We start from the raw sequence: 11292 nt of genomic DNA, 5'->3' as shown, positions 1-11292 counted from the left end.
TTGTTTGTTTTAACTTTCTCTGATGACAGACACAGGAATAATCCCACATTCTTCATACCCTCATTTCATTAACCAAAATGTATAGATAATGTGGTAAAATAAAACTGTAAGTACTTAAATTACCAATTGTATATATGCCGGTAATACGATAGCACTAATCTTGAGCTACATTAATTCAGCGACAGTTCGTAGTGTTAGATTAGTGTTAATCGGAGACTGTGAAACCAGGTGTTTGTGAAATTCAAATCATCTTACAATTAAAATGCAGCAGCCTTACATGTGTCTTTATGCTGTGACTGGTTCTCATTAGTAACAGGCTCACCAAACCTTCACTCTTATATAAAGCCTGTTTCGTTAATTAAATAAGCTTTGGTATCCATGAAATCCTCTTTAGCTGTTCCAGCACAACCCCCTCTAATCTGAGACAACAAACCCTGAACGAAGCATGTTCCTGTTAAGATTTGTGAAGAAGGGTGTGATCCAGCAAGGATGACCTGTTTTTTTTTTTTTCAGATGCCCCACTTTTACCTGTTGTTAGAGTAATAAATGCACACATCATCAGTTCACACCTGCTATGTATTTAGTGCAGTAAGCAAGCAAACTACCCAGCACGGTTCAGTCTTATTTTATTAATATCATAAATATCATCAGGCATGGGTTCAGTGAGTCTTAAAGGCATGGGTGGCTATTGTGAGTTTAATTACAAGATACAAAATCCACACAACATACGTGCACACAAGTGTTTTACTCTGCAAACAGCACAGCGCCCGACCTACTCATGAAATGCTGTCGCTTGATTGTCCTTGACAACATGCCAACGACGGCAGTGTGGTTCTAGAGGTACAATATTTTCCCCAGGGTAAATGCTGATGAGATTGATTTTTGCACCAGCCCAGTCACTAACTCACACCTGATGGCTGTGGACTAAATCAGCCCCTATGTTGCAGCCCCTTGGTTCTAAATTCCCATGGTTGGTTTGGTGTTTTTCTCCCAGTATTTCCCAGATACTGGTCCATGCAAATATGGCATGTTGTCAATCTTCTGCACATCCACATGTCTGTGTTCACACAGAATGCATTTATAGGCCCAAATGGTTTATCAAATTCCAGCTGCTGTTACTGTAACTCTAAAACCACAAGTTTTCTAAAATCTCATATTTGCTACACCAGGATACATTGCCAGTTATACACACATTACATGTGCAAGAAATCATTTTTCATACAGTACAATAAACCCAGCAGTCAAAATCCTATACCAAAAACCAACTATTCAGTGGCAGAACATCATCAGCACCTTGCAATCCTATTTAAAAACGCAGCAGCTTAGTTATAATAACTTAAAGGCTAATCCACGTCGATCACCAGTCGCTTTAGCCTATTTATAGCAACCCAGTCTGAAAACCGAAGGCTACCATTGGAACTAAGACAGTAAATAAAGAAAAGCTGCTGGATAAAAATAGTTTTGGAGAGTCACTATGATACAGCTTAAATTGTAGCATGTGAGGTTACAGCACTTAGTAATTATAGTAGTAATATTGAAAGCAGGTGGCACTACCTTTTTACAAGCTATTTTTAAAACGCGGTGGAATGCTTCACTGATAAGTGCTTGAGCCAGTTTTTAAAGTACACAGAAACTATTGTGTGTCAACAACAAAACCACTTACCATTGCAAATCAGTGGTGCCCCAATATAGTGTACCTCATACAAAATAAAGGAATACCAAAAAGGTCTTCCAGTTAGGCTTCAGTTAGTCCTGTGTCAAGGCACTGTACTCCGGATTTTTTGCAGAGTGTGTGTTTGCAGCGGTGTATGTGTTTTATTCAAAGGGCAATTACTGATTTTTTTTTTTTTTTTTTTTACTGATGTAATACAAGTAGAAAATAAATAAAACAAAGACTAGGCTAGGTGTTATCAGAATCAGTACTGGTCAGTTACAAGAGTACCAAAATCTGCGTGAGAAACAAACTCAGACGCCTTTAAAACCACACACTGCTCAATCACATGCATGCTGTCTCTCTGTCATGGTGCAGTGAGTTGAAATGCAGGGCTTCTGGATTTGCATCCTAAAGTGATCCCTGATCTAAATCCAGATTAGCAGCAGACAGCTTGCACGCCTGGAAGATGACCTATTTGCATATCATTCCAGTTCATAATGTAGCCCCCCCCTGGAACAAAGGCATTACCCTTGAGGATCCAGAGTGGAGTACCCCTGGATTAGGGGCTGGGGGGACACTCACTCCGAATTTCAAATAAGAGCTAGGTTGGAAAAAAGCTGGTACAATATAGGTCACTACATCAATGTGTGTGTGTGTGTGTGTGTTATAAAAGCTATCAAGTCAGTATTTAAAAAAAATAATAAAATAAACACTCCAGCAGCCTTGCTCTTATTTTGCCCTCAAATATTATGGCTATGTAATACAACACAGTTCACAATATGCAGTGTTATGTACAGTACACATTCATACATGAAGATTCACGTGCCAGTTTCAGGAAAGGAGGGGAAATATGATATTCACAATGAATAACTTCAACATTGTATTTAATTCTATGCAAAATTCATCCATTCCCTATGCTACCATTGCTAAAACAAAATCAGCCAAGATAGACCCCTCTAAATACTATTATATTCAAAAAGTTCGGAATCAAAAAAAGGCTTCTCCAGACACTGAATTAGAAATGCTTTCTTTCAAGTACAGGTTCACTGTCCCGTAACAGATTCCTTCCATAGTCTCAAAGTGCAGATAAACCTGAGGAAAAGGGAACTGTTTTCTAAACAGTCATTGTGTTTTTGTTTTGCATTCTCTAACCCGGTTCCAGATTGTAGCACACACAATCAGCAAGGGTTTCAAAACACTAGCGTTCTACCAGGAACTGATCTGTCAGAACTTCTGTGAAGTATTCCAATTTACTTACTTTGCAATACTTGAACCAAACTATCACAAAAATAGGCCACAGCAATCAGAGTGTATATATATAGATTTAGAAAAAAAAATTAAATAAATTAAAAAGCACCTGTGTTTGTACTAGTTCATGTTACTGTAAACGAATGGCTTCTCACACTGCAGGTGCAAAGCAATGACAAAACGTTTTCTTATGCAGCAAGCAAGGGAGAACCTGGATTCATTTCTGTAAAAACGACTCTTGATTTAATGCTGAACTGATTAGCATTGGGCAACCCACACAAGCTGCTGAAAACATTACAGTGAACAAGACCAGATTCTTCATGAACTTGCTGCAGTTACTCGCAGTTGGGTTTGTTTTAGTTTTAGAGATTTATTGGAAAGATGCTGACTGACCTCTTGCAAACCTCTTGTTCTACCTGTAGATGACCTGTACCCGTGTTATCATGGTGGTAAAGCATGTTAAGCACATTTCTGTACCTTTGATGATTGATGTTTCTACAGCACTACATTGCCCAGTTGCAGAAAGGTTTGGTTCAGGTTTGCAACATTTAAAAAAAAAATTAATCATCTAACCCCATTGTCCATAATGTACTGTTTCAAAGACCAAAAAAAAAAAAAATGTTAACTGAAAAATCAAGTAAATCCAGTACTAGTTAAAATAATGCTATTTATAAACCTCACAAAGCGTCCAAGTTTCGAGTTGTTATTATCTCATGATAAAGCTAACAAGACCGTAGCTTTGTTTCAAGCACTGTAATGTGATTCAGTACAAGAATCTGTGTCTTCGTACTTCGGTTAGTAACAGCATTAATACCCTCGGCAGAGGGCCTTACTTGCCAGGACACTGGCCTTGTCTTTCGTGCCCTTAACACAAGGGATTTATTATACCAGCTACGTTGTCAGACTATTTCATAAGTCACCTGTTTAATATCCTGGTACATGTGTTCTCTATCAGTCCCTACCGCAAATAAGCTTTGCAACCATTTTCAATATTCAAACCATCTCACTTCTCTGAAGTTCAGCTTCTGGAAGGACTTGTACAGCCAGTTAGCAACCATGGTAAATAACGATGGAAGCAGAAGCAGCGATGTGCAATGACAGGGAACACACACACACACAACAGGGTATTTAAACAGGGGTGACATACATTCAATATTGTGAACAATGTGTACATGACAGCCTTGACTTTCATTGTGCTCAGTTATCTAACTGGCCATGACAAGTGCTTCTCATGCAAACAGTGCAAGAGTAGCTCTCTGCAGTCAAGGTTAGAATGGGTACTCCATCGATTGCAGACTCCACCAGTGCCAATCTCAGATTACCGGTGCAAAACTATTGTAATTAATACTAAAACGGTGCCAAACTAGCAGCTGTCTTGAAAAAAAACTAACAATAAAATACAACATTTTGCAATGACTGAAGTCTAGTGATCGGAACATGTGTTAAAATAAGCTTGGTAATAAAGTCTATGCTTCAGCGCACAGTTTAGAATTGTCGTGCCCCCTGAAAAGAGAATGTAAAGTATGGCAGCGAAACTGTTACAGTAAGTTTGGTTTCAATATGGTAACCTCCCATTATTTTGCAAGAGTTGCAAATATAACTATCTTGTAAAAACTTTTCTGAATAAATTACAGCAGACATGCATTTAAGTGTCCAACACCAATCCAACTCAGAGGACAAACTTCCCAGAGAGAGCTTGTTAACCTCAGAAGGTTATCAAAGTGTCAGTGACTAAGCAGAGGTACATTGTTTTTGTGATAAAAAATGGTGGTAAAACATGGTTTAAAACACAACATGGCTGGTTTCACAGACCCTGACTAGCATTATTATTATTACTATTTATTTATTTGGCAGACGCCTTTATCCAAGGCAACTTACAGAGACTAGGGTGTGTCAACTATGCATCAGCTGCAGAGTCACTTACAACTACGTCTCACTCGAAAGACGGAGCACAAGGAGGTTAAGTGATTTGCTCAGGGTCACACTATGAGTCAGTGGCTGAGGTGGGATTTGAACCGGGGACCTCCTGGTTACAAGCCCTTTTCTTTAACCACTGGACCACACAGCCTCCTAATAATGTACAACCTTATGTTATCTTGGGTAAGATAACCCATAATTCATGCTAATTGTGGTCTTTGAAACCAGCCAATACTGTAAAAATAATAAGAACAACAATGATAATAATAAGAAGAATAAAAACAGTAATAATATATTTTAAAGAGGATCTCCTGGCTTTGTAACCATGGTGGATTTAGTTTCCTTAACACTGACTAATATCTTTGTTTAGCTTAATTATAAGCCCAGAGTGCTAGTGGGACTGTGAGGTAGAGGAAGGGGCCTCCAGGGCAGGGAGCGTCACACTTCTCCGAAGTTAGTGTGTCCGGTCTCTTTGGCGTGATCGCGGGCCTCTGCCTGTCCCACCAAGCCTTTCTGGCACACCATGCAGTGCAGGGAGAAGCGGTTGACGTCTGTGAACTGCCGCTTCCTCCGCGCCTCGTCGGCCAGTTCCAAAGCCTGTGCCAGGATGATATCGTCGCTGGTGGAGAAGATGGTCTGGGCCGGTGCGTCCGAACCGGGCACCGCCCTTTGAAGGGGGTCGTAGTGGATCCCATTGTAAATCAACAAGACCCTCTTGGAGAAGCCTGCATCCTCCCCAAAGCGGTCCACCCTGACCGTCTGGGTGTCCACCACGCAGATCTCACACTGGTAGAACTTGGACAGGATGGACACCTCTATGGCACCCCCCCAGGTGTCATCCCTCCTGATCCAGTCGCAGTACTCCTGGTTGGATTTCCCCAGCACTGCCTCCGAGTAGGAGCTGGGATCGCTGGCCACGATCTGCGCAATCAGGCCCCGCATCTCCGGGGCACAGGAGGGGTCATAGACGCCCCCTTCCACCACGAAGAACACGCTGGTGAAGAGACAGGAGTTGTCCGCGGGGACCACGCGCCTCGCCAGCACAGGAGAGGAATCCTTTGGCAGGCTGGGGGAGGCGTTGGACTTCGAAACTCCCAGAGGAGGCTGGGGCTTCGGTTTATTCTTTTCTTCTTCGACGATCAAAGTGTCTCCTGCAACACAGTTCACAATTCCAACAAAAGCGTATACATTTACATCATTTGCAGGTGGTTTTCTAATTCTGTACGCAGTAGTACTGAAACGAAATGACATTTTTATGTGGAAATGTTTCTCCAAGTTTCTTTTCAGTGTTATTAAAACATCCTTTTAATGAAGGTTGTGGATGATTAAATTATTTAAAAAAAAATAATAATTTAGAGTGATCAATTATTATTTTTAGATATTTTTCCCCCCATTTGGAATGTCTGGATGATCTTCATACAGAATAGAGGCTGGCTACAGTGTACTAGGCATTGTTGTGAACTTAATCATTGCTATTGGAAATGAAAACCAGAGAGGACTTAGGAACCTTTCAGTGTCTCTATAATCCGCTATGTAACAAATTAAACAGGGGGCAGCACTTTGCTGAAATGCAGAGACTCCATATGTTTACTAGGGCAGCAGCAGCAGCAGCTGGTTACCTGACTTGATGGGGAAGTCCTGCAGATGTACATCTCCGTTGCTGAGGTCCAGGCTTGATGGAGGGTAGCCGGCCATGATCTTTTGCACCTCGCAGGGGATTCCCGTCAGCTCAGCCACCTTGTCCTTCAGCTCCTGGACACAGGACAGGCTGGTCAGCCCCTGCATGAGGTGAGTCCCGTTCTTGGCTTTGCAACGCAGACGCAGCATCCTGGACACACGCAATTCTACCAGGCAAAAATAAACAAGTAATCAGGATACCGCCAATAGACGCAATTGTTTTATTTAAAATATATATATATTTTTTTACTACCAATGCAATTGTTTTTCAAGACTTTCGTGTTAACATTGTCTGCGTAACTGTGGCTTGAGTTGTTTTAGCCTCTGCTATATGAATGGTCTGCTTTCACTGGTCCTCCAGTGGGTTTTGTAACAGTCAAGTAAGTCTTTGAAGGCAGAACGGGTATTTAAATGTTTACGCTGCACCATGGCAACTAAACAACATACACAGACAAGTTAAAGCTATAACCACAGCAGCGATTTCGTAAGAAAAGAACTTCAGAGATGAGCAATACAAACTGAGCCACACAACAGGCAAACCCTGTGACAAACGGGCGCCACCCCATTGCCTCTTCTACGTTCATTGACAAACTACCCAAAAAACAGACTCAAGAGTTTTGCATTGTCATCACCACCAATTACACAAACTGCGACACTTTTTTTTTTTTTTTATACAAAAACAAATACCATAAGCTGCACTGCATTCTGCTTTATAGGGCTTACAAACAGCACTTTCATGAAATGAAGAAGTGAAAATGCCTTGGTAATTAAATCCTGCTAATATGATATTGACCATTGTTAGGTGTGAATATTCTGATAACAAGCAGGTAAAGTTTGGGTCTATTAGGTAATTCGAGTGGTTTTTAACATTTCCTGTACCTACACCAGTCAATTGAACTGGACTAGATTTAAAAGTTAACACTAACCCCAATCCCCCAAAAATAGGAATTCACGATGAGTATCTCTATTTTGTGAACTAGTACCAAGGCTGTTTATCTGAAAAACAATAACTCTCTACCAACTGAATTTAACTACACAATGTTTTATTTTATTTATTTTTTTTACCATGGAAAGATCTAAACGTGATTACTCTTTACAACAGCAAGCATGGTTTTATTATTTCAGCACACCTCCTCCGCTCCACCCAGTAACTGAAAGTGCTGTACATACACAATGTGGGTTACATTCTACTGATATTAGTCTAGCTGTCCTAGCAAGTGCTTAGCCTGTACCGGGAAACTGAACAGACAGAGGCATCTGCTGATTTGAACCTGAGAACAAAGAACTCGGGGTTTTGCTGCTGATGCAGAAAATCGAACTGGTGTACATTTCAGAAGCGCCACAACTCGCTCTACACGAAACTATCACAATACAATTACACAGGGTGGGATCCACCCTGCTTCAAAAAACAATCTTAGCATTACTAGTTACTAATACTATCTATTGCGCATGGTCTAGGACACTATTATTATCAACATTATCAAAGTGACTGAGACCTTTTTGGAGTTTCTCAGTTATTACCAGTAGAAATTATACTGCCATGACGAACCACGACATAAAGAGAAGTATTCATGGTTTATTGACCTTAAGTTACATAAGAGTTACATAATTATGTGCTTCTCGCACTCGGAGAAATCAACTACTTTGCTGCCTCCAAAAAATCCTATAAATTACTGGTTGTGACATCTGCCTAGTAATAATTATTATTATTATTATTATTATTATTACTACAGTACATTAATTTGTTTCACACGTTTTTAAACACGGTATTTAATCTTGAAAACATCATGGCAGTTAATTCACAAATTATGAATTGTGCAAAACATATACTAATATTATAGGGGAGTAGTACTGCGTGGTATTAGCAATGACATGTAGACTACATTTATAAAACAATATACAAAAACAGGCTAACTTACATTTAAGTTATGTTATGTCACACAGGCAGGTGCAATTTTTGTGCACGATATAATTCATCCTTAAATTACAAGTACTTAAATAAATAAATATTGATAAGCAAAGCGATATTATTGACAGCGTACACAAAGCCCCGTTTCGCTGCTGTTGTTTGTTAAACCCGACGTTGTTTCACAGACACTGGCAATGTGAATCCGTATCTCCGCCACCGGTTATTTAATACACGTTATATTTATGATTAAAATATAATTTAAGTTTGTTTTCACCTGCAACCTCTCAAATCCGTCCACCGGAGACAATGGGTGCGTTCGCAACGCGCAGACTTTTGAGAGTCTGCGTAGACTTTGCGTCAGATTACGTGAGTCTGCACGCAAGCCCTGTCCGAGTAAGGCAAACTGCTTGACCGCAACCGGAACTGACAACAGAGGTCACGCAGACTGACGCAGAGTCTGCGCATCCCCTGCAGATTCAAAAACGTGCTGCGCCTGCAAAACAATGGAGGAGCGCCAGCAGTGCAAGAGGGGCGTACAGAACCACATGCAGGGTTAGTGATCGTGGTAGCGCCACCTACAATGGGGGTGTGAATAACACAGAGAAAGAGTTTGCATAAATTACAACTATTGTATTGTGAATTATTACACCGTGTAACATTTTTTTTTTTTTTTGGTTCCTGGGTAGTAAGTGTTATTTCCTAATTGCTTATGCCTCAAAAATATAGAAAATGCTATTATTCCCCACAAACTTTGCTTTTGTGACCAGGACAGTGAAATGTTCCTATTTTCCAGAACATTCCAGATAGATTCAGTGCTGAGTAAACTTGGAATAACTTCTAGAACTTTCTAGAACTTTCCAGTAATATAAATAGTAGTATAAATACAGGGGCCTTAAGCCCACCAGTTCAGTTTAGTTCCAGCTTCCTAAGTGGATACATATCTGCATTTTTCTGAGATGGCATCAAGAGGCTGCAAGCATCCGGCAGACGCATTTTGCTATGTCTGCGGCCAATTTATCAAGACAAGAGCGAAAAAGTACTCCGTGGAAGCATCTGCTAAGATGTGTGAGGCCTACAAGGCATATTTCGGCATGCCTGTCGGGGATCAAGACAAACCCTGGGCACCTCATTTCACCTGCAAGCACTGCAAAAAAACTCTGGAAGGTAAGATGGACAATTGTTGCTCGGAATTTTATGTTATAAAATTTGTTACAATTTTTAAAATTGTAAAAGTTTTTAATTTTAAAATGTTTTACAATTTTCAATGTTATTGAAAAAATATATCATATATGAAAAATGTTGCGAGAATCTCTTACACATTAGTCATGGGTGAAATAAATGTATTTTTGTAGGATGGTACAGAGGGGAAAAGAGAGCCATGAAGTTCGCTATCCCAAGAATTTGGCGGGAACCCACTGACCACTCAAGCAACTGCTACTTCTGCATGGTGGACCCTTCCAAACGTCGGACTGGCAAGAATGCACCTGCTATCACGTATCCGGACCTTCCTTCATCCATCGCCCCGGTGCCATGAGCTCCTCGTACCCACTCCTCCGGAGAGAGAGCAGCCATCTTTAGAAGAGAGCAGCAAGTCAGAGAGCGAGGAAGACGTTGTAGATCCAGATGACAGTTTCAGAGGTGGAGCTGAGGAGAGAAACCCATACTACCCCAACCAAAAAGACCTCAACGACTTGATTAGAGATCTTGGTCTCACCAAGTCCAATGCCGAGCTTTTGACGTCTAGGCTCAAGCAGTGGAACTTGTTGGATGAAAGTGTGCAAGTCGCATATCAGAGGAAGCGTCACCAACCTTTTCCAGCTTCTTCACCCGTCAAGATGGACTCTGCTTCTGCCACAATGTGACCAGTCTGTTCGAGGCAATCGAAATCGCCTGTAACCAGAATGAGTGGCGCCTCTTCATTGACAGCTCCCGTCTCTTCCCCTGGCTCACTCGGTGCACCTCAAAGAGGATTACAGCAGCATCAAGACCTTGCTGGATGCCTTGAAGTATGATGAGTACGGCTGGGAGGTCATAGGAGACTTCAAAATGGTGGCATTCCTGATGGGTCTCCAAGGCGGTTTTACCAAGTTTCCCTGCTATCTTTGCCTTTGGGACAACAGGGACACCAAGGCGCACTACCACAGGCGGGACTGGCCACAGCGGACCGAGTTCTCTGTGGGGAGGAACAACGTCAAGTGGGAGCCACTGGTGGACCACCGGAAGGTGCTGATGCCACCACTGCACATCAAATTGGGCCTTATGAAACAATTTGTCAGAGCTCTAGATAAGGAGTCGGCAGCCTTCAAGTACCTTCAAGACTTCTTCCCTAAGCTGTCTGAGGCAAAGGTCAAAGCCGGTGTCTTTGTCGGACCACAGATAAAGAAGATCCTGGAGTGCAATGAATTCCCCAAGAAGCTTACTAGTAAGGAGAAAGCGGCTTGGAACAGCTTTGTCGCAGTGGTTCGGGGCTTCCTGGGCAATCACAAGGCCGAAAACTATGTGGAGCTGGTTGAGACTCTGGTGAAGAACTACGGCACAATGGGCTGTAGGATTGTCCCTCAAAGTCCATATCCTTTATGCTCATCTTGATAAATTCAAGGAGAACATGGGAGCGTACTCGGAGGAGCAAGGCGAGCGCTTCCACCAGGATATACTGGACTTTGAACGCCGCTACCAAGGACAGTATAACGAGAACATGATGGGAGACTACATTTGGGGGCTGATTCATGAAAGTGATTTACAGTATAATCGTAAATCTCGAAAAACTACTCACTTCTAAATCTTTTGTAGTCATTTTTGTATTACTTTAGTATAAATACATGTTAATTTGGATTCATATGTTGTTTTTTTCTGACTTTATGTGAACGAAAAGACACAAATTCGCCCG

General features: G+C 41.4%; 1 protein-coding gene across 2 annotated transcripts; it reads right to left on the bottom strand.

Annotated features, from left to right (window-relative positions):
- Window positions 1-609: 609 nt before the first annotated feature.
- On the bottom strand, window positions 610-8825 carry LOC131696499 (ubiquitin thioesterase OTU1-like). 2 transcript variants are annotated; one of them, XR_009309506.1, is made up of 4 exons: window positions 8680-8825; window positions 6439-6663; window positions 3114-5970; window positions 610-3011 (listed from the first exon to the last, which is right to left on the bottom strand). XR_009309506.1 is itself a non-coding variant. In XM_059004690.1 (3 exons), the coding sequence occupies exons 2-3, from the start codon at window positions 6644-6646 to the stop codon at window positions 5258-5260; spliced, it is 921 nt and encodes a 306-aa protein (XP_058860673.1). In that variant the 5' UTR covers window positions 6647-6663; window positions 8680-8825; the 3' UTR covers window positions 610-5257. The 2 variants fall into 2 exon arrangements, 1 of the variants encoding a protein (XP_058860673.1); XM_059004690.1 differs by having other exon boundaries at window positions 610-5970.
- Between the last annotated feature and the right edge of the window lie 2467 nt (window positions 8826-11292).

The sequence above is a fragment of the Acipenser ruthenus genome, chromosome 30, assembly GCF_902713425.1.
Source record: "Acipenser ruthenus chromosome 30, fAciRut3.2 maternal haplotype, whole genome shotgun sequence".
Lineage (NCBI taxonomy): Eukaryota > Metazoa > Chordata > Actinopteri > Acipenseriformes > Acipenseridae > Acipenser > Acipenser ruthenus.
This window is presented reverse-complemented; position numbering and strand designations above follow the sequence as displayed.

Excerpts from the sequence above, each read along its gene's own strand:
- LOC131696499 (XM_059004690.1), bottom strand. The coding sequence starts at position 6,646 with ATGCTGCGTCTGCGTTGCAAAGCCAAGAACGGGACTCACCTCATGCAG. Across the intron at positions 5,971-6,438 it reads GGACTTCCCCATCAAGTCAG|GAGACACTTTGATCGTCGAA; the intron begins GTAACCAGCTGC and ends ACTGTGTTGCAG.